Genomic DNA, 21,984 nt, shown 5'->3' with positions numbered 1-21,984 from the left:
ACTACATGTAACTTCTTTTAACACACAGGGAAAACATCAACACTCTGCCTATAGCCCTCCAAAGGACTGAGGTGAGTCCAAAACACAAACACACATATTACAAACACAAATCTTACCATCTATTTTACCAGGTGTACCATCTTTTGGGCAAAACAAAAGCAGGGGAGTGAAGAGAGGAAGTATAAAAGGTTAGTGTCAGTTAGTTTGGAAGCATGGAAGACAGGGCTGTAAACCATGAGAGGGCTTGAGTGGAAGCAGAGATAAATAACAGTTACTGACTGCAAGTAAAGGACTGATTATGTGTCATTTCAGGTAACAGAATAAAACATCACAAAAAACAACAAGCAGAAATATATAAAACCGCCAAAAAGACCAAAGCTAGAAAAGGCAATATCTCAAAACAAATTCACTGTGAAATAATAAATAAAACCATAATCTAATTATAAAAGTATAAGTTGCTCATAATTTAAACAGAACTATTTTGGGTGTGCGCCTGAGAGACCGCCTGGCAGGAGGGAATTCAGTATCAGTTATGAATTTTCAAAAGCAACCCAGGGATCCAGGGATAACCAAGCACAACACATCCTGGACATTGATGGTTATTTGTTCCTCATCAGAGCACAGCTTAATAGCACCTAAGGTGGCCATCAGCTTTATTAATGAGCTGCTATAACCATAAAAGCCAACGGTTTTATGGGCATTCCATTAAAATTCTCTAATTAGTGTTGAGAGTGAAATTTTTTTTTCCAACAGCTAGGCACACTGAGCTAATTGCTGTGAGCTTGGAATCTTACCCAGAGAGGCATAGGATCCTGGGGGGAGGGCTGCAGCTGAACTGAAAGGGGAAGGAGAGGGATGAGAGGGCACAGCGGGCATCCGGGACTTGGCACTGGAAGCAGCATTCACATCGATGTCACTGCGTGACCGCTGAAGTGAACCAGGGGTGGTCGGTGTTCTGGAGCTCACCACCTTACCTATTAAATACATACGAAATCCGAAAATAAGCTTCAGAAAAAAAGAAAATAACATCACACAGCATTTACTTAAAACAACAAAATTATGTTATACGGTTCAACCGGTAACTAAATTTTACACAGCAGGCAGCAAAATGCTTACTTCTGGTCATGCTTCCTCCAATCACAGTCCTCACAGAAAGCGGTCGACTAACCCAAAAAAACAAAGAGATAAAGTTATTTGTCAGAAAAATAAATAGCTATGGAACTGCAAAGAAAGAGAACAGCGACTACAAACGAGCATTTTTCACTGAGTAAAACATTTCTGTAAAAACACTCGACACTTAAGAGTAAGGACAAATAAGCTGGCAAAGATGAACATCTGGAAGATGTTCTGGCAGCAGCGTAAGGAGATTAGTCTTTGCAATGGATTAAAGCAGACGGGTGCCGTGGCTACAGAACCCAAACAGGTTGAATTCAAAAGCGTAGACAAGTACCCACGCAACACTCCCTGTGTTTTGTTCAAAATTTAAAACACATTTAATCTTAAAGAATCTACAAATTAACAATTAGTATAATCAGGGATCAACAGCCTTCTGTATATTTTCATATATTGGTTAAATGCGAGACAATACCAACATTTACATTGGTTCTCCTTGGTGATTAATGTACTTTCTAGTTTTGTAAACAGCAACCATGGTGATGATGCTTTTATTTGCTCCAGCTGAGCAGTAAGTAAAAACATTAGTGCACCTGCTCCGGCACACTAAGTGATAAATGTGGAATCATGAGCTCACTCTCTTTAAACAACCAAAACAACCAAGCAGATGCCAGTCTGAGAGGAGATAATTGCCTAATATCCAGGAACAAAATGAATATGCTAACAAAATATAAATTAATCATGGGGCATGCTTCTTCTGCCTTGATTGTGCAATTTTAAAAGAGCAAATACATAGCAATATTGTTGACAGGAATGACTACATAATGCTACCAGGGGTACAAGTATAAAAAAAAAAAAAAAACAGCTTTTAAACTGTTTTTAAAAGACGCTGTGCTTTTAACACTATCTGTAAAATGCATGACACCTCTGGCTATACTACATCACAGGCAGCTCAAAATTAGTGTAAAATTCCACAAGAATTATACATGCCATACTGCATATTATGTTTGTCAAAGGGTATGGGTATCTTTTTGTATGTGTCTTTTACTTGAGGCTCTCCTGAGAGCTGGAGGAAGAACGGTCAGACTGTGGCAGAGACACAATGCTGTCAGAACTCTTCAGGTAAGATTGAATGGCCTTCTGATAGGTCGACTCCAGAGCCTGAAATAGGTGTTCTGCCTCCCGGCTGTAGTGAGCATGAAATCCCCAGTAACATCTGGACACACACACACAAAAAAAAAATACAAATAACTTAAAAAAAAAAAAATCAACCAACCACCACATTCATAATGAAAGCTGTAACATCATAAAAGTAAATGCTCTGACATAATAGCAGACTTACTTTCTGGCTATAGATCTGGCTTCCGAGTCCGCATCATGAATTCCTTTCTTGATGGTCTCAGTGAGAACTGCAACATGCCTAGGAGAATACGGAAACATGGTTAAACACACTGAAGCGAATGCAGAAGGCTCACGGCAATGGCTGCTCTCTATGCTGAAAACCCTTTACGACAAGCTGTTTGTATCTTTTGAAACTTTTTGGACCTGGTACTGGTCTTTTTGAAACTCTCAATTCACAGCAAAAGGAGCCCCGAGAGAAAGAAGGGAGAGTGGGAACCCAGCCTTCTTTATAAAAGGGCTCTAGGGAATATTGCCATGGAAACAGGAGGGACGCATGGTTGCTGCTTACTCCTGGCTCATCAATTAAGTCTTGTAGAACGACTCATTCCTTATCTGTTCAACCAAGATGCGACAAGTAAGATACACTCTGTCAAGTTAAATGTTGCCCAATCTGGGGCTGAGGAGGTAAAGTAGGGAGAACATGCACAAAAATCCACATACTTCATGTGAATGCAAATATAGAAGTTTATTATTGTGTCTTTCTTTCATTATCTGCATTTTTTTTTATGTTTTTGCTTTTTTTGCACTCACCGTTCTAGTGTATGAGTCTGCCATTCTTGCAACAACAGTTCTAGGAATTCATAACACCGTCTGAAAGGGAAAAACATTTAATTTCTAAAATGTTTTAAACATGAAAACAAGTAAAGTTTTTTTTTTTAAATAATAAAGCAGAATGTTAAATTAAATTCTGAAGTAGCCTATTGTTACATTAAATAACCATGTTTAGAAGCTTACCTTCGAACTGCCACTGATTTAGATGTGCAGTTACTGGTGATAATTGGGATAAGACGAGGATAGTGTGTATGCTATAAAGAACAAAAAAAAAAATGTTTTTTAAAGTTCCTGGAGTCCAAAATTTATTTTTTTGTCCTTAACTAATGGTTAACACTTTTACTTTCATTATTCTGAGTAACAAATAATTTACAGAATTAAATAGCTACCACAATTGGAGAATTTCATTGAATTTAACCTATTAATACAGATTATTCTTTTCAAAAAAGATTTTTTAAAGAAAAAAAAAATCACTGAAAATGCTCACCCGTAAAATAAGACGAATAACAGCCACGCCGGAGGTGGCCATGACTTTGGCGCTGTTAGGCACAAGATTGAGTAGCGTGGGCATGATAGCCTCTGCTCCATGGTCAAATTTGTTCCCGAACACTAAGGACACATGTCTAAGAGGGCAAAACCAACTTATCACTAAAATGCTTGATTAAACGTGGAACTAGAAATTTATCAGCCAGGATTCTGCTTGACAGTAAAACATGAAGTTTGTTTACATATCCATCAGCATGCGGCGTTTTAGACACACACTTCTCCACACTTCACTCGCCACAGTTTCACATCATTACAAATACATTAAGATACGAAAAACTGCACAGAAAATATTTTCCATCACAGCAACGAATCCACACCACAAGTTTGCCAACATCAGTTCTGAGATGATGTGTTACAAGAATATGACAACACTTCCGGCATTTAAAAATTATATACTAACATATATAGGTAAACAAGCTATATGTCAATGGCAAAATATCAAAAACACAAGCATGTGTCTCATACCCTAGAGTGATGCAGGCCTCCCGGACGACTTGGGAGCGCAAGTCTTTCGCAGAGAGCTTGAAGGCACCTTCCAAAAGTCGTAGCTGTTGAAGAAACCCTTCGTGTTCAGCAGCTCCTGCTAGGAGCAGCGAGCGGATTTTCTTCAGCTAGTGCAAAGTGAGAGACAAAAACTTTGACACCTATAGTTGCATGCAGTCATAGGAAAAAAAAACATTTATCTTAAACCACAACAATTTGTTTGTTCAGTCAGAATGAGACAGGTTTTACCTCAGAAAATGGTTTTTATTTATCTGTTATGAGAAACTTCTGTCTTAAAAGTACTTTTGCCACTAGTGCATTAAAATAAACCAGTGATTTGCCATGCAATAACCATTATTTTTTGCACTCTGTGCATACCTTTTAACCATCAGATTAAAAACTTTAACAGAGCTGTTATAGACTTATTAATATATAACTGCAGCTACTGTGTATAAGTATTACATGAGCAGTGCAAAAACATGCCAACCCATACATACAGTGGTGTGAAAAAACTATTTGCCCCCTTCCTAATTTCTTATTCTTTTGCATGTTTGTCACACTTACATGTTTCTGATCATCAAACACATTTAACTATTAGTCAAAGATAACATAATTGAACACAAAATGCAGTTTTTAAATGATGGTTTTTATTATTTAGGGAGAAAAAAATCCAAACCTACATGGCCCTGTGTGAAAAAGTGATTGCCTCCCTTGTTAAAAAATAACTTAACTGTGGTTTATCACACCTGAGTTCAATTTCTGTAGTCACCCCCAGGCCTGATTACTGCCACACCTGTTTCAATCAAGAAATCACTTAAATAGGAGCTACCTGACACAGAGAAGTAGACCAAAAGCATCTCAAAAGCTAGACATCATGCCAAGATCCAAAGAAATTCAGGAACACAGCATTTCAGAAAAAGAACATCACACCAACAGTAAAATATGGTGGTGGTAGTGTGATGGTCTGGGGTTGTTTTGCTGCTTCAGGACCTGGAAGGCTTGCTGTGATAGATGGAACCATGAATTCTACTGTCTACCAAAAAATCCTGAAGGAGAATGTCCGGCCATCTGTTCGTCAACTCAAGCTAAAGCGATCTTGGGTGCTGCAGCAGGACAATGACAAAACACACCAGCAAATCCACCTCTGAATGGCTGAAGAAAAACAAAATGAAGACTTTGGAGTGGTCTAGTCAAAGTCCTGACCTGAATCCTATTGAGATGTTGTGGCATGACCTTAAAAAGGCGGTTCATGCTAGAAAACCCTCAAATAAAGCTGAATTACAACAATTCTGCAAAGATGAGTGGGCCAAAATTCCTCCAGAGCGCTGTAAAAGACTCGTTGCAAGTTATCGCAAACGCTTGATTGCAGTTATTGCTGCTAAGGGTGGCCCAACCAGTTATTAGGTTCAGGCGGCAATCACTTTTTCACACAGGGCCATGTAGGTTTGGATTTTTTTTCTCCCTAAATAATAAAAAACATTATTTAAAAACTGCATTTTGTGTTTACTTGTGTTATCTTTGACTAATAGTTAAATGTGTTTGATGATCAGAAACATTTTGTGTGACAAACATGCAAAAGAGTAAGAAATCAGGAAGGGGGCAAATAGTTTTTCACACCACTGTATGTATTGATGTAATTTTATTGACAACCAAACAAAACCACCATTACTTAATGACAATGTGTTAAATTCAATTAGATTGGTGGTCTTCTTTATCACAATCTTTACCAGGCCTAAACCTTTAGGGAGGTACATCATTTTCTATAGGCAGAATAACAATGTGCAAGTAAGGCAATCAAAAGCATCACAACAAAAAGACTTGAGCATCACTTACAGCAGCAACTCTGTGCTCCCAGTCTTGTTTATCATCTGACAAGACCTCGCGGATCTTAGTTATGGAGTCTTCGAGTTCTCTACTGGAATAGATCTGTCAAAACAACATTGGTTATAATTTCTTACAAATACTCTAGAGAAGAACTAAACAGTTTTTCCACACTTCTCCATTAAAGCAAGGGAATATTAACATAATTTTCTCCTTTTATTTAGTCTGGGGTCAATACCCACACAGCAATTAGGTCTTCCAACTACCAGGCCAGGTAAGTAAAAATTATTACGCACTTCCGATCAGATAATCCATCTCTGTACCGCTGTACAACACTTAGAGTAAAGCACTATCCGGCCTTTCTAAAGGATTTAGCTTATAGACCCCCACAACTGGCTAGTGCTTCTGTGAATAATAGAGGAGGGAGTGTCTGCCACCCCTGCCAAGTTGAGAGCACAGCCAATTATATTCTCTTGTATTCTTGGCCCTGAATGTCTGTCGTATCAAAAGGATTTGACCTTGCAATCCTTGAATCATGACCTCCAGGAAGAACACTGTTGTTCGTCAATGCACCTAACTAACCTGCACAGTAGGGACATCTTCAAACGCCTTCATAAAATCTTCTTCATCCACAGCTCCCGCACTGGCTCCCTCTTTTCCTGTGGTAAAACATAAAGAGTATAAAGTGCATTTATTATTCATTAAAACTCTAAATAAATTGGATTCTGATCTACGTAGGGCAGTTAATCTATGAAGGTTCCTCTTTTGGGTGATATTTAAGGATTATAACATTGCATGTTGCATTGATTACATGAATAAAAAAAATATTATTCCTCCTAAACCACACCAATTTGGTTAGCATTTATCCATTATGAGGAACTTACGTCTTACAAGCACAATTGTCATTAGTGCATTATAATAAACCAGTGATTTGCCAGACGATGACAATTAGTTTCTGCACTCTGCAGTTGATTGCCAATACCTTCTGACCAATCAGATTTGAGACTTCAACAGAGCCATGTTATAGATTTATTAATGCATAACTGCAGCTGCTGTGTATAAGCATTACTTGAGTAACCCAAAAACATGCCAAACCATACATATCTATTAACGTTGTACATTTACATTTAGGCATTTGGCAGACGCTCTTATCCAGAGCGACTTACAAAAAGTGCTTTAATGTTTACATCATTGGATACATACTTCACCGGCTGAACTAGGTTAATAACTACGTGTGGGGTTGTAATTTTATTGACAACTACACAAAAGGACCATTACTCAATAACAATTTATTTATTTCCCTTAGATTAGTGTTGTTATTATTAATCACAATCTTTACCAAAACTAAAACTCTAAGTAGGTTCAGCATCTTCTCTAGGCAGAATGACAATGTGCAAGTGGAGCAATCATATATCAAACTCTCAAAGTCTAGAAAATCACTAAATTTAACCATGTGTAAAAAAAATTAAACCAGATTACCAGCAGCTCTGGGTGTTGAGGCAGAACTGGGTCGTCTCATTGAGCCCATGTTTCCTCCCCTCTTGCTGCTGCTGCTGGAGAAAGCTTTAGATGATGTGGAAGAGGAGGACCTGCCTCCATCCACAGAGTCCTCATCATCAAAGTTCTTATCTGCACAAAAAAGGTTCAACTTTGAGTCTCGTGTTACCAAACATTTTCATCATATAATCAATATGTGCTTTCATAAGTGTTACGTTGTTGTGTTCTAGGATGCCAATTTCCAGATTTGACCAGATACATTTTTTTCAAGAGTAAAGGAAATTTTTTACGTTTGGTTTATACCTAAATGAGTAACGAGGCAGAATGTTTTTAAAGTTGCCGCGCTATGTTCATTTTTATTGTCCACTGACTCTAATTATTGATGCCTCATTCAAACAGTGTCAGAAATTCTTTACCATGTAAGCACAACACCAAAATCAATAGTTACTGCTAAGTGCAACAAAACAGAACATTTATATGTGTAAGAGTGTTAGTTACAGTAACCTACAGTACACACTGGATACTGCTATACATAGGGAGCAAAATGGTGCTGTAAATAAACATGCACAGGCCATTAATTGCAAAACTCAGTCGCTCCATCCTGGTCATTACCCAAAAGCTTTTGGGCAACAACGAAGGTTCTCTGTTCTGTTAGATTATTAACTGACATATCGGTATTAGAAGAAGATTACGGTATTTACTCATCTGGATGATGCTGTCACTTGTTGATAATTTACAGCTACTGACATTACTGGAACATAGAACACTTCAACACTGTACATAAAACAACTGTAAAATTCTTAAAATAACGTTACAACTTGTGGTTTTTATTAATATTTTTCATGTTCAGGCATTTGGAATAAAAATTTTAAGTTCTTACGATGAAAATGCTGAAAAAAAATATTTACGAAACAAGATTTATGTACATGGTAAATTAATTTTCCACATCAAGAGTCATTTTGATGGAACGTCCTAAAAAGAGCAAACACCATCAACCATAAAAAATTTGGACTGAATCGCTCTAAATAGCACTTCATCAACTGGCCACTCAAAATGTAAAGCTGATTAATCTACAGGAAAGCTGAACTCCATTACCCAGGACTAGTGCAAAGACAAATTGCACTACACACTTTATCCATATCCACATTCAGTTTATCTACCAGGATTGCACACAATTCGTGGAGTGATTTGTACCATCTAACAGTACCAATGTAATGTCAGTTGTGACATTTCTTGATGACAAGCTTTGACTAAAGAACTCAAAGTCCACAAATCTACAGGACATGAACGATAAATGCGTCACATTTAAGCTAGATCTTAAATCCACATCATAAACCGTAACGTACAACAGGGTATAATTCTATAATTCTAATTAATCATACACAGAAAATACATATAAAAACTCAAAACTTTAGTTTATTGTAAAGTGGCTATATTATTATTTTCCCCCTTTTTTTAAAGAGAATAAAAATCTAAAAATTTGTGCAATAAAAACTGCTGCTCATTTAAAAAGAAGATACGGCTCCCTCTGCTGGACAGATTTTAAAAGTGTACTACAGTGGTGACAAACACAGACCCAAGAATAAAGCAGGAGTAATTTTGGCAAAGTCTGCATATCAAAGCACTTTTGATATGCAGAATATAAATATGAATGTTATATGAATGGTCACATTCAAATACCTAAAGCCAAAATAAATTACACAGATGATAACAAAAGCTGAAACCCACAGGCAAGCATCTCTCTCTGCACAGTATGTCCGTGACCAAGTAAAAAGGAAACACCATTAGCAAAACAGGACGGAGATGGGCCTATCCTGCAGTATCCTGCTTTTGACAGTGATTGCTTCCCCATTAAATGGCAGTCACAACTGAGAGTGGGACTATTAAGTATTGGGTATTGGGTTTGTATTTTCTAACCCAATAAAATAGAAAAAGTATAACCCGAACAAATACAAATTTTAAAGTATATAGAAAAAACAATAATAAAAATTACAACTCTTAAACACTGCAAAATCCACAGTCCACAGACAGCCAACAAAGCAGCCACAACAGCAACTGGACATCCTATCAATAAAGACTTTTTCTTCGCAGTGTTCTACTTTTCTAGAAAGTGGCAAATTTGTAAAATAAAAAGATTTTTTTTTCCTACATCCCATGAGCTTATGAGACTCTGAATATATGATAAATCAAACCAGCTGTCAAAACCCGTTCACCAAAATGTCCTGATATTCTCTACTTCTTAATAATGTATGATGACGTTTGCAAAATATGAGTGTGATCTAGGGTGTGACCTAGTGTAATTGTCATCTATGGTATATTGTATGTGTAAAACAAGTGAGAAAATGCAAACATCAATGACAATCTGACAATTATATTTCTTTTTAAACATATTTTCCATAAAAATAAAAAAAGACCAAAACACTGTTTTATATGTTGTGTGCTTCAAAAGACATATTAAATGTAAACACCAACTGGGACAGGAGACAAAGGCAAGGTCAGACCTGTCAGAGGATAAAATCTGTATGCAAACTAAAACAAACATGTTTTGCATTAAGTAAATAAGAGGAATGACAGACTGTGTGCACAGACATTACCAGAATGATAAAAAGCCAACAGAGAAAAGACAGAATAAAGAATTTTGCATCATACTGTTACCCAAAACTTTTTAAATGTGTTTTTCTAAGCCGTAAATTTACCCTGAACCAAGGGAACAACAAACCTGGTTACAGTACCAATGTATAGCCTAGTGACCATTCTTTAATATGTTCAGAGAATAAACACCAGAAGTTAGAAAATCTACAGAAAGGGCTGACACTTGAATAAGCACACAACAGTGGAATTAGGATTGTCTTTACTTACTTCGTAAAGGATTAAGAACAATAAAACTATGAAATACTTAAAATACCTTAAGAGATATGTACTAAAAATGCACCAATTCTCATGTCTGCTAAGCATAGAAGAAGAAAGGAGGAGTTTAATAGCTGTTCATTCCACCTCTTTTACCCTTATCACACAAACACAGAGCCCTATGGTGATTCACAAACACTTGCCTGGATTTAGCATTCATGTTCATCAAGTTCTGTCATATATCTTACATGGCACTTCAGAGATTGAAATAATATTCCTTTAATATTTTCCTTCACTGTGTTTGCATCAGACCAAAAGTCTACAGTTCAATGATGTCTGAAAATAGTTTGCTGTGAAAAATGACGAATTAAGATGGTCACTGGCCATTAAACATCAACCCTATTCTCTACAACACACAGTGAAATCACTTAATTGCTCCACTCCTTACCTTCTGAAGTTGTCATAATGCAAGTTTTTTTTTTTTATACTTATAAGCAAGCAGACAGATAGTATCAAAAACAAAGCTTGGGCTCTTTGAGAGCTTCCCTCTGCTGTTCTGTCTTTCTCCCTCCCTTTCCTTCCTTCTGCTCTGGTCTTGTGACTGCACAGAAGACAAAAGCCACCCAACTGTGCTAACAAAAAGCTGGAGTTACTGTGTGTGCTAGAGTTGTATGTAAACAGTCATTTTCTTCTTTGTTCACAGAAAGTTATGTCACCGGATGCATTCCACTCATTCCTCCATAAAAATGCCCAAAGGCCTAGAACAGCAACAGTCAACTACGTATGCTAAGATAAAAAATTATTAAAAGATGAGCCCTGGAAGTAATAGCTGGACGTGCCTGATTATTTTGCTACATAATAGTTTAAACATACACTCGCCTCTTTTTAGGAATGACTATATACCTACAGGTTTGTGTTATTTAAACAGTCATCCGTGTGGCAGCAGTGCATTAACCATAGAAGCAGGCAGATAACGACCAGCAGCTTTGGAGGAAAGATGTGATCTCAGTTATTGTGACTGTGGCATGGTTTTTGGTGCTGGACAGACCGGTTTGAGTATTTCTGTAACTGCTGACCTGGTGAGATGTTTACTCAGTATGGTGCAAGACTGAAAACTCAACAGCCACTGCGCAAAACAGTCTCTTTGGTTTGAGCTGAAGGAAAGACTACAGAAACTCGGGTGTTTAGCTCTGATGAGCAGAAAATGAACAGAATGCACAGCATGTAAATCCTGGAAACAACAACAGACAATGTCTTCAGGTTCCAGTTGGTCAGCAAAAGAAAACAGAAAATCTGAGGTGCAGCACTGGTGGAGGTAGTATAATGGTGTGGAGTATGTGTTCTTGGCAAACTTTGAGCATGTTAATTAACACCAAGCTACTGTCACTTGAACGCCAAAGCATATTTGAGTATTGGGGGCACAATTTAGTATTTTAAATGACTGCTTCAAATACAATAATGTGCCATGTCACCAAGCCCAAGTCAGCTCAGGCTGGTTTTTATAAACATCGCAACAAGTTTTTCAATCGCCTTTCCATTTACCATGTAAACCGATAAACCACCTTTGGAATGTGATATAGTGGGAGATTTACATTATGAAAGTGTACCTGAAAAATACAATCATGTCCACATAGACAGGAATCTCAAAGAAACATTTAAAACATCTTGTGGAATCTATGACACTATCAACTGAGGCTGCCCCCAAAAAATCCAATTTGCACGCAATAAATAAGAAAATGATGTGGGGACAAAATTGATCTCTTGGTAACCAGAGGAACAGTAGCTCCTTTTAATATTTAGGAAGGTACAGTATTCCACACTTAATTTGTAAAGATATCAAATAGTAATTGCTGATGCAAACTGCTCTAGTGAGTGACTTCGCAGCAGCAATTACTATTTGCCATCTTTTCCAATCAAATGTGGATTTCCTTGATTTTAAAAGTCAAACTATGGCACTAGAGGCTTAGGTTAGTCACATTTCATACTTTAAAACAAACAAGCAATTTTTAAATACTTATAGCATATAATCAAATTATAAATCTAATTTATTAAAATGTTGCCAAAACTTCTGAAAAAGAGAAGGTCAATAAATGACATTCAATAAGACAAAGCAAAAACAGTTATAACAGTTTGAAACATGTTTGTTAAAAAAAGAAATCACCATAATGCAAGTTATCTTAGATCTTTCATCATGTATACAAAATGAACTTTATGCTGTTTATGTGGAAAAGTGTATGTACCACTTCATTAAGAACTAGGATAACTAATATCTCCCTCATTCATTGTCCTGTGCACGATGACCTCAAACTAGAAAGCTCATATTGAACAACATGCAAACATGGATCATAGCCAACTTATACGCACACACATAAACAGAGGTGAAGAAGACAAGGCGGTTCTGACATTGAGTGGAGCAAATAAAGTTTCAAGGAACTTCAGACACAAAAATTAGATCTTTAACCAAATGTGAGTGTTTTGTAATGAACCTGCTTTAAAGAGAAAATAACCAACTTTAATCTTCATTCATCTCCCAATGTTGTAGTTAATTTTATTTATTACTAATCATAATACTGTATAACGACTTTAAATGACTTTAATTATCAAAACTGCAAGGATCCAAGATTCAGTCACTAACCAAACATTTTTTGATAGTATTAAACACCAATTCTAACCTTACCTGACCCAGAAGAAGGAATCATGTTCCCAGACCTTTGGACCTCATCAAATCTGGCAAAAATGACATTCAACCTGAAGGAATAGCAGAAGGAATATGTTGTGATGTACTAGTTGTGTAAAGAAAGCCAGAAAACAAAGTATATTTCCCTCTTTAAAATTTACTTTTTAAATAAAAAGTACATTTACAAATGTCCTGAACAGTTCACATGCAGTTTTTCAGAAAAATGACCTCACATTCTCAAACCCAGTCTATGTGACCGTAGCTTGCTGTCTGATATGTTGTATAAACATGTGAAAGAGAAAAGATCACAGCATCAGAAACAAAGAAACTATTTAAAGCTTCCAGCACAAATCCTGTCCTGTAATGCCTTAGCACATTTCATATAAAAGCACACCTTTCCTGGCTGAGTCTGACATAAATTCCTAAAGGACTTGCACATAATAACAGTTCTTTTCAGAGTAAACAACGAAGAGCGATACTGCATGTAGTTGTAGTAAAGGTTGTAGAGTTAAGGTTTTTGTAGCAGTAGACCACACTGAAATGTATCAAAAATATCAGCTAATTTCAATAATCTGATAAAATTTCTGAGACCAATTTAGCTATCTAGGTAAATAAACATCACAGCAGAGAGTGTTATTTACTTGAAATTCATATTACAGTGTTTCCCCACACACACACAGGCCGCCCAAATATATTGAGAGCCACCTAAGTATATTTACGCATCCTTTTTAAAACACTGTCCATCTGCCATCCACGATCGAATAACCAGACAGTTCCCTCTTTCGCCATCAGAATAAACAGGTACAGGAGCGTTAGCATAGTGTACTGACAGGAGGTAAATGCAGTGGATATCAACTGCCGACAAAAAAAAAAAGAATAAAAAGGGCGTATCGACTCTGTGCTACTTCTTTGCCCAAGTGACCTAAATAATATATTTCAAAAATATATTATTATTTTTAGTATATAATATTTTAATATATATTTTTAATAATATTAAATCATGTTTGAATAGCAGATTAAAATGAAATTAAATTTAGTTAAACATATTGCCTAGGTTGTGCTGAAAAAAAAAAATGACGTCACTCTATACTGCACAATCCCGATGAGTGTAATAATTTGTATATGTATAAAGTAATTTGTTGTAGACTACTTTAATGCCGGCCCGTTCCAAAGGCTACATTAATTTCAGACCTGTGGGAAACACTGTACAGTTAAACTTTGGATTGCGAACATAATTAATTCCAGAAGTGTGCTAAGCACTCGTATATCAAAGTAAATTTCCCCACCAAAATAATGGAAACTCAGAGGAGTCGTTCCACAAAACAAAAATATTTAAATAAAATAAAAAAAAGTGAAAATAAAAAAAAACTAACCTGCACTTTATCTTTGAAAAGAACTAGTGTTAGATGAGGGAAGAAGGAGGAAATGGAGGGCTGCTGTTTATGACGACTTTCGCACACACACGCACGCACGCGCAGAATCACTCCTCTAAACAGATTAATCTTCTGCACTGCTACAGCCTTTTAACACTTTTTTTTTTTTTCCTTCACCGGTGGCGGTGCTAGAGTACAGTTACTAAAGAACAGTCACTACAACTGGACATAAAATAAAAAATAAAAAATCCTTTAAGACACACGTGGTCACAATGTTATAATAAAAAGTACACATGCGCACAGATGTTAACTATATGAAACTGGGCATAGAAGATAATTACGCACCATCCCACAGCACAAGAGATATCTGCATAAATGCAGTATACATGTTTTCCTATTAAAGTGAGTGGTAAGTGTATGCATGAGTGCGTATTAATTAAATAATTAAATCTGAGATTTTGGGGGGATAAAATATTTAGTGAATGCATAAAATGCATAGTTTCAGCATGATCCAAATATTACTTTTAAATGCAATCCTTAGTTAAAAATTGTGGTAGTTCCATGTGGTAAAATAGTATGATTTGAAACAGGGAATAGTTTAATAAGGGGAAACGCCTCATAAATATAAGCAAAAAATATACATAAATTGAGTCTCTCTCACCTTGATTGTGGCAATCCTTTCTTGCTGAGGTCCACTCTAACCCTTTCTCCAACATGTCTATATATTTCCACAAGGCAGTTCATGGCACTGTCCCTCACCTGAGATAAAATGGGACAGAATTTATAGACAACAATGCATATATGGATATACACAAACACCTTTTTTATTTTATATTATGGAAATATAGATTATTCTATTTTAATACATTTCCCCTGGTGGTACTGGAATGCTTTATAATAAACATGTATTTTACGAATCAGGAAGTAAGTTTTAATATTCATCAAATATAAATAATTGAAAAAGCAGATGGAACATAGGGTACAATTTTAGTTACACTAATATACACTCACCTAAAGGATTATTAAGAACACCATACTAATACTGTGTTTGACCCACTTTCGCCTTCAGAACTGCCTTAATTCTACGTGGCATTGATTCAACAAGGTGCTGAAAGCATGCTTTAGAAATGTTGGCCCATATTAATAGGATAGCATCTTGCAGTTGATGGAGATTTGTGTGATGCACCATCCAGGGCACGAAGCTCCTGTTCCACCACATCCCCAAAGGATGCTCTATTGGGTTGAGATCTGGTGACTGTGGGGGCCATTTTAGTACAGTGAACTCTTTGCCATGTTCAAGAAACCAATTTGAAATGATTCGAGCTTTGTGACATGGTGCATTATCCTGCTGGAAGTAGCCATCAGAGGATGTGTACATGGTGGTCATAAAGGGATGGACATGGTCAGAAACAATGCTCAAGTAGCCCGTGGCATTTAAACGATGTTCAATTGGCACTAAGGGGCCTAAAGTGTGCCAAAAAAAGATCCCCCACACCATTACACCACCACCATGGTGGATTCATGTTCTCATTCTGTTTATGCCAAATTCTGACTCTACCATTTGAATGTCTCAAAAGAAATCGAGACTCATCAAACCAGGCAACATTTTTCCAGTCTTCAACTGTTCAATTTTGGTGAGCTCGTGCAAATTGTAGCCTCTTTTTCCTATTTGTAGTGGAGATGAGTGGTACCCAGTGGGGTCTTCTGCTGTTGTAGCCCATCTGCCTCAAGGTTGTGCGTGTTGTGGCTTCACAAATGCTTTGCTGCATACCTCGATTGTAACGAGTGGTTATTTTAGTCAAAGTTGCTTTTCAATCAGCTTGAATCAGTCGGCCCATTCTCCTCTGACCTCTAGCATCAACAAGGCATTTTCGCCCACAGGACTGCTACATACTGGATGTTTTTTCCCTTTTCACACCATTCTTTGTAAACCCTAGAAATGCTTGTGCGTGAAAATCCCAGTAACTGAGTTGATTGTAAAATACTCAGACCGGCCCGTCTGGCACCAACAACCAAGTCACACTCAAAATTGCTTAAAATTACCTTTCTTTCCCATTTTGACATTCAGTTTGGAGTTCAGGAGATTGTCTTGACCAGAACCACACCCCTAAATGCATTGAAGCAACTGCCATGTGATTGGTTGATTAGATAATTGCATAAATGAGAAATTTAAAAGGTGTTTCTAATAATTATTTAGGTAAGTTTAATTGTATTGAGCTGTTTTTACTTAAGTAACATAAGAGAAGCATTCAACACCACACTTCCCATTGAAATAAAAAAAAAATAATTATGCAAAAAAATTCTTAATAACCCCAAAAGGGGGCACCCCAGCTCACAGAAGGAGTCTCGGTTTGATAACAGTAATGTGAAAATGTGAATTAGATCATAAACTGTACAGTGTGGTTCAGTAAGTGGACAATATTTGCTACTGCATTAAATCATTTTAAATGTACGTGTTAAAACCAGAGTACAAACAATAAAAGATGCAAACCTGACTTGTGGGGTCCCCCAGCAGATTACATATATGCGGTACGATTTTGTTTAGAGTTAAACCCTGGGCACCATACCTAAAGCAAAAAGGAACCAATAAGAGAGGAACAGATGTAATGCATCATGAAAGACAGACTGTCAAAAAATTACCACATCTTTAATGTCCAATTTACCAAATAAATGCCTATGTATCTCACTGTCCAGTTAGATGGCCACATTAGGTGTGAACAGGGCACTGACACCCTGCTAATCAATATGTGCTTAAAGCAAAATGTACAAACACCAACACATAAGACAGTGTTTGCACAAAAGGCTACTTATTGTAAAGTTAAAGCTTAAACTTTAAAAATATAAAATTATAAGACTAAATAGACTACCAATCAAAATTGACTATATATCTAGAAACCTTAAAAAAAAGTTTATTAGTTAAACCTGCATATGTAATTATTTACTAAAAGTAAAACATTCTAGCAAACATGTGACCTACACATTTAATGTTGCAATGAGACAGAGACAGACTCCTTCTCTGGTCCTGTTGTTTTTGTGTTTGAATCCCGCCAGCATTCTGTCCCACACATACTGTAAAAAATAAATAAATAAAAAAGCAATGTTATCTCTCAGTTACATTATTACTGTATAGACGTATAAACTGAGTATAAAAAGAGTGAAACTATAAGTACAGCTAATGATTGTCAGGCCCATTGTTAATGTGTAAACAATGTTAAGTCAGTCATTAAAGCTTCACATATTCTTAAACCTAAAAAACTGGGCTGTAAAAAATCTATAACAGAAAACACCGTATCACAATAATGATTTGCAAACAGCTATGCTAATTTAGTGACACTACCTGAGGATTAGCAGCCTGGTCCATGATCTTCAGCAGCAGTGTCTGATCCTGGTCTCTCACTTGATCTTTGGCGTCACCTAATCGATCTATTAAGCTAGGTAAAACTGAAAAGACATAAAAATAAAAATAAAAAACTATTTAATGGAATGTACATCTGGCAGACAAACCTCCATTATAATGTTCTCCTGATGTATTTATATATTTAAATAATTTTACCTGTTCCAATCTGGGCCCGGAAACGGTCTTGCAATCTTGTCACCAAGGCAGATAAAATGTCAATTCCCAGCAAAGCCAACTAGAAAACAAACAAAAAAAATCATTACAACAAAAATTAAAAAATTTTCCATTAAGAGAAATATGCACGTGTCCTGTTAGATTCACCATCTGCCCTTAAAAATGTTGCAATGAGAAAAAAAAAGGTCTTTACATTTTAGTAGAGTTCACTTTATTAGGAACACTATACTGTACTAATAATTGTAGGGTCGCCCTTTGCTCACTTTGCCATAGTTCTTCATGGCATGGATTCTACAAGATGGTGAAATCATTTCTGAAGAGTCCATCACATGTGCATCAGCAGAAAACAAGTTTACCTTTCCAGTTTTGGTGGCCCTGTGCCCACTGCGGCCTCAGCTAATTTAGTTCTTGGCTGGCAGAAATGTATTCCATCATACTGTCCTGCTGTTGTTGTCCATCTACCTCAAGGATTGAATTTTTGTGCATTCCAAGATGCCTCTCTGCTCACTATGATTATAAAGAGCCCTTACAACTTTTACTACACAGTTCCTGGCAGCTCAGACCAGTTTGGCCATTCTCTGTCGGCTTCTCTATTCAACAAGGTGTTTTTCACTATTTCTCAATGCTGAGTAAATCCTAAAGAGTGTTGTGCATAAAAATCCTATCTCGGTCAAAATAACCAGGGATGCACAATTTATTAGTGCCCGATATATGTTGGTCGATTATAGATGGTCAATTCCCTGCACTTTCTGGAAACCTCCAACAACACCTCTCATAAGAGTCAAGTCATGCACATGCGTGTCGAAAAAGAATTTTATGTGAAGTACTGTAGATCAGCACTATGCAGTTTGTAAAACATGTTTTTGTGGAATTTTAAATGGAGGTAGCCCAAGTAAGAGTTTTACATTTTGGTATTCTAATCGTTTTAATTTCATTTTTTTTAATATATATTTTGGTTTCATTAAAAATTATTTTGTTGGGCTATGTACTGAAAAATGGCACCAATGCCACATGACGGGCTGATTAGATAATTTCATGAATGAGTAAATGTATATGGATGTTGCTAATAAAGTGGTTCTATGAGACTACATTCGTAAAACATCCAGGAACAACATTTTGTTTATTTTGGTCAATGATGTTATCTTCATGGCATATTATTAGCTAAAGGCTTTACAATATAAACAATTCAGGTGATCCTTCTCTTGCCAGGTTGCCAGTTAGTTTTCTACACTAAGATCTGATCACAACCCTGACAATCTTATAGCCTTTTTAAACAGCAGTGCTAAATTCAGATACTGATATCCAAATACATGTGATGAATATATAAACGCAAAGTGAAAAGAGGACCAAATGACAGTCATTCTGTAATTCAAACAATCATACAGCCAACAGTCTTCAACTACACCCATACATTTACTTAGCTCTATTAGAGTATTTCCCTGCACCTACGCATTTAGCTATTCATCTCAATCTCCAAATGGCCTTGAAGGTATAATCCTGATTCTTTGTTCGTGGACAAAGAAGAATTACAATAATTACAGTGAGCATTACTTAAATAGGGAATCTGTGAGAAAATATGGGCAGATATGGAATATAAAATGGCTTGTACAGAGTGATTGTAATTTAAAAACTAACAAAATTAATTCTATTTACCTTTTTATCCTGATCTTATCTTCTGTTACCCATTATGTTAACAATAACCATCAATCATGTACTGTTTACAAACTACACCTTTTTTTGTTTGTTTATTTATACACAACTGGACTGTTGTGTGCAGTAGTTGGGCTTAAATGATAGACTGCCTCTTATTCCAGTGGAAATGCTTGATGAAATTACTGTCCATTAAAAGCTGTTCTTATCATTTCCTAATATGATCCAGAGCATCCCACAAGCACTTTATGAGGTTGAGGTTGATCTAAGAGCCAGCAACACTGAGCATCTACCCAACTGTACCTTCACCAAATTTTCATTGGGATGTGGATGGGAGATTCTGGCATTAGCACACATCCGGGATGATTGAAGCAAAAGAGGACAGCAAATACACACATAATATTATGAATAATATACAGAGATAACTTTTCACACTATCGTTTTATAATTGTCCAGTGAGGACAATGATGCAATCAATTAGTTCTTCTATGGTGCTATCTGGGACATATTACAAATCTTCTCTAAGATGCATCTGACCCAGTTTACACAAAGCCTTAGCGCTGTCCACTTAAATACTAACACAGGGTGTAAACAGGCCTCTAGTTGCTCTGGTATGGTTAATTCTAATCCTAAATAATTATCCACCCTGTCATTCTACTGAAACCTTATGCTTATTCCATGCATATCAGCAGCATTGGCAAATACCATGTTAGCCTGCAACATGCCACTACTTTCTCTCCTGCAAAGCAACCTTTTTTTTTTTTTTTTTTTTTTTTTTACAGTGGCCTACCCTAGAAAATTAAGGACGTTTCACGATCTGATAACCGAACCTATACGAAATAAAGTTACATTTATGTCCATCAGTACATCTGTTTTTGTATACACCATGTAATTTAAGATTGTACTCATTTGTTGTAGAGAAAATTGATAACACTACAGCTGATCACTTACTCAGGGTGGTTTTACATTTCCACTGCACATACCTGGCACACAAAGCTTTATGGTGCACATGTTAATTTATAACCTCATACCAAGACGACACAAACAGGTTTATCTAGATAATATTAGGGTTGTTAATAATTACCTGGAAAATGGTTATATTTTCAGTTAATTATTTCTGAGAATCCACCCGGCCTGGTGCTTGGCTCAGAGACCCAGCGCAAACCAGAGGCCTGGAAGGCCACATAACTTTCTCTCCTTTTCGTTATAATCCCAACGCAAATGCTCCCACACCATACTATGCAGGTCTGCACACATCAGCATACACAAAATTTTAAGGAATTAGAGCATAAATGGGTCTTTACATCAGGTAATCCTGGTGGATCGAGTCTCAACTGTAAACAAACGCACACACATTTTAAGAGTCACCATAATTTCTTTAGAATTTTTTTTTAACACATCACATAAATTATTAATATAGAATTGAAATACAGTACTGTGCTAAATAAACTCCACATATCCATACTTAAAAGTAGTACAACTGCAAGCCATGAGAGTTTAGCAGCACAACTATACCGTCAAAGATCCTCAGAGCTCATGAGACCAGTTACTGCAGGGGTGAAGATTATCATACAACAGGCCAAAGCCACAGTCAGCTAAAAATTATTAAGCCTCGTATCAGCAAAACAATACAAGAACAACAAGATCATTATTCTAAAGCATGTCTGTGTCTATAATCCACTTGATTATAGTGATCATAGCCTTTAATCTGTGGAATACTGCAAAGATATCTTACTGACTCAGATGGATCTCATTACTAAGAAAAATGGCAAACCTGTCCTTCATATTAGGTTTTTTTGTTGTTGAAGGAGTAATAAACAAGGGCCAAGCATGTGCCTTACCACCATCATTTCACAAGTAAAGGTCTTTAACTACTTAGACATATAATGAGAACAGTACAGGTCTAAACTCATTTTATTCCTGTTGGCACAATTGGAAAAACAAGTCTCACTAGAAAACAAATGTCACTATAAAACAAGCATGACTCCTGAACGAATAAACACAAACATGCACACATAATAGTAATCTGGCTGATGCGTGGACAGGTTTGTCAAGTGAGTCTTGTGATGTGACGTCACAATAATTAAAGTATCACCGATCTATCACCTTGCTATAAAAGGTGATAAAGCCCCATACATATTGAGCTTTCCTTCTCATTTTGTAAATCACACGGAGACCATGAATTCAGGACTAAGTTTCCTCAGTGTGTGCTTTTAAGCACAGCGTGGCATACGGCTATTAGAGTAGACATGGTGTTTAAAACAACAGCGTCTAATGTGACATAATGGAAATACTTTGCATATCATTCCTTTCCAGTCATAGCTGAGGTGCGAGACCTGTTTTTTTTTTTTACCACACACACTGCTGTTTGGAGCTCACCGTCTCCCCAATTTACTGCTCGTTCTTACTGACAAGGCACTTAACCAAGTTACCAATTCAGCCTTCACGCTCTA

General features: G+C 36.6%; 1 protein-coding gene across 29 annotated transcripts in view; it reads right to left on the bottom strand.

The window, feature by feature from the left end:
- The window catches only part of clasp1a (cytoplasmic linker associated protein 1a), a 60,939-nt gene that overhangs the window by 26,208 nt on the left and 12,747 nt on the right, over positions 1 to 21,984 (bottom strand). For 21 of the 29 annotated variants that reach the window (XM_053497325.1, XM_053497331.1, XM_053497335.1 and 18 more), the window contains exons 3-20: positions 17,864 to 17,942; positions 17,648 to 17,751; positions 17,288 to 17,379; positions 16,802 to 16,877; positions 14,972 to 15,069; positions 12,938 to 13,008; positions 7,396 to 7,545; positions 6,499 to 6,575; positions 5,929 to 6,021; positions 4,078 to 4,223; positions 3,554 to 3,689; positions 3,250 to 3,320; positions 3,046 to 3,105; positions 2,456 to 2,533; positions 2,162 to 2,329; positions 1,117 to 1,163; positions 795 to 974; positions 117 to 140 (exon numbers count right to left, since the gene is read on the bottom strand). In XM_053497325.1, coding sequence (XP_053353300.1) covers positions 117 to 140; positions 795 to 974; positions 1,117 to 1,163; positions 2,162 to 2,329; positions 2,456 to 2,533; positions 3,046 to 3,105; positions 3,250 to 3,320; positions 3,554 to 3,689; positions 4,078 to 4,223; positions 5,929 to 6,021; positions 6,499 to 6,575; positions 7,396 to 7,545; positions 12,938 to 13,008; positions 14,972 to 15,069; positions 16,802 to 16,877; positions 17,288 to 17,379; positions 17,648 to 17,751; positions 17,864 to 17,942 — 1,750 coding nt within the window. Of the gene's footprint in view, positions 1 to 116; positions 141 to 794; positions 975 to 1,116; positions 1,164 to 2,161; positions 2,330 to 2,455; positions 2,534 to 3,045; positions 3,106 to 3,249; positions 3,321 to 3,553; positions 3,690 to 4,077; positions 4,224 to 5,928; positions 6,022 to 6,498; positions 6,576 to 7,395; positions 7,546 to 10,708; positions 10,791 to 12,937; positions 13,009 to 14,971; positions 15,070 to 16,801; positions 16,878 to 17,287; positions 17,380 to 17,647; positions 17,752 to 17,863; positions 17,943 to 21,984 lie in introns of those variants that run through there. The other 8 variants (XM_053497326.1, XM_053497336.1, XM_053497344.1 and 5 more) reach the window with 2 other exon arrangements.

This window comes from Clarias gariepinus, chromosome 5 (assembly GCF_024256425.1).
Source record: "Clarias gariepinus isolate MV-2021 ecotype Netherlands chromosome 5, CGAR_prim_01v2, whole genome shotgun sequence".
In the NCBI taxonomy this organism is placed as follows: Eukaryota; Metazoa; Chordata; class Actinopteri; order Siluriformes; family Clariidae; genus Clarias; species Clarias gariepinus.
Note: the sequence above shows the minus strand (reverse complement) of the source record. Positions and strands in the feature narration are given on the sequence as shown.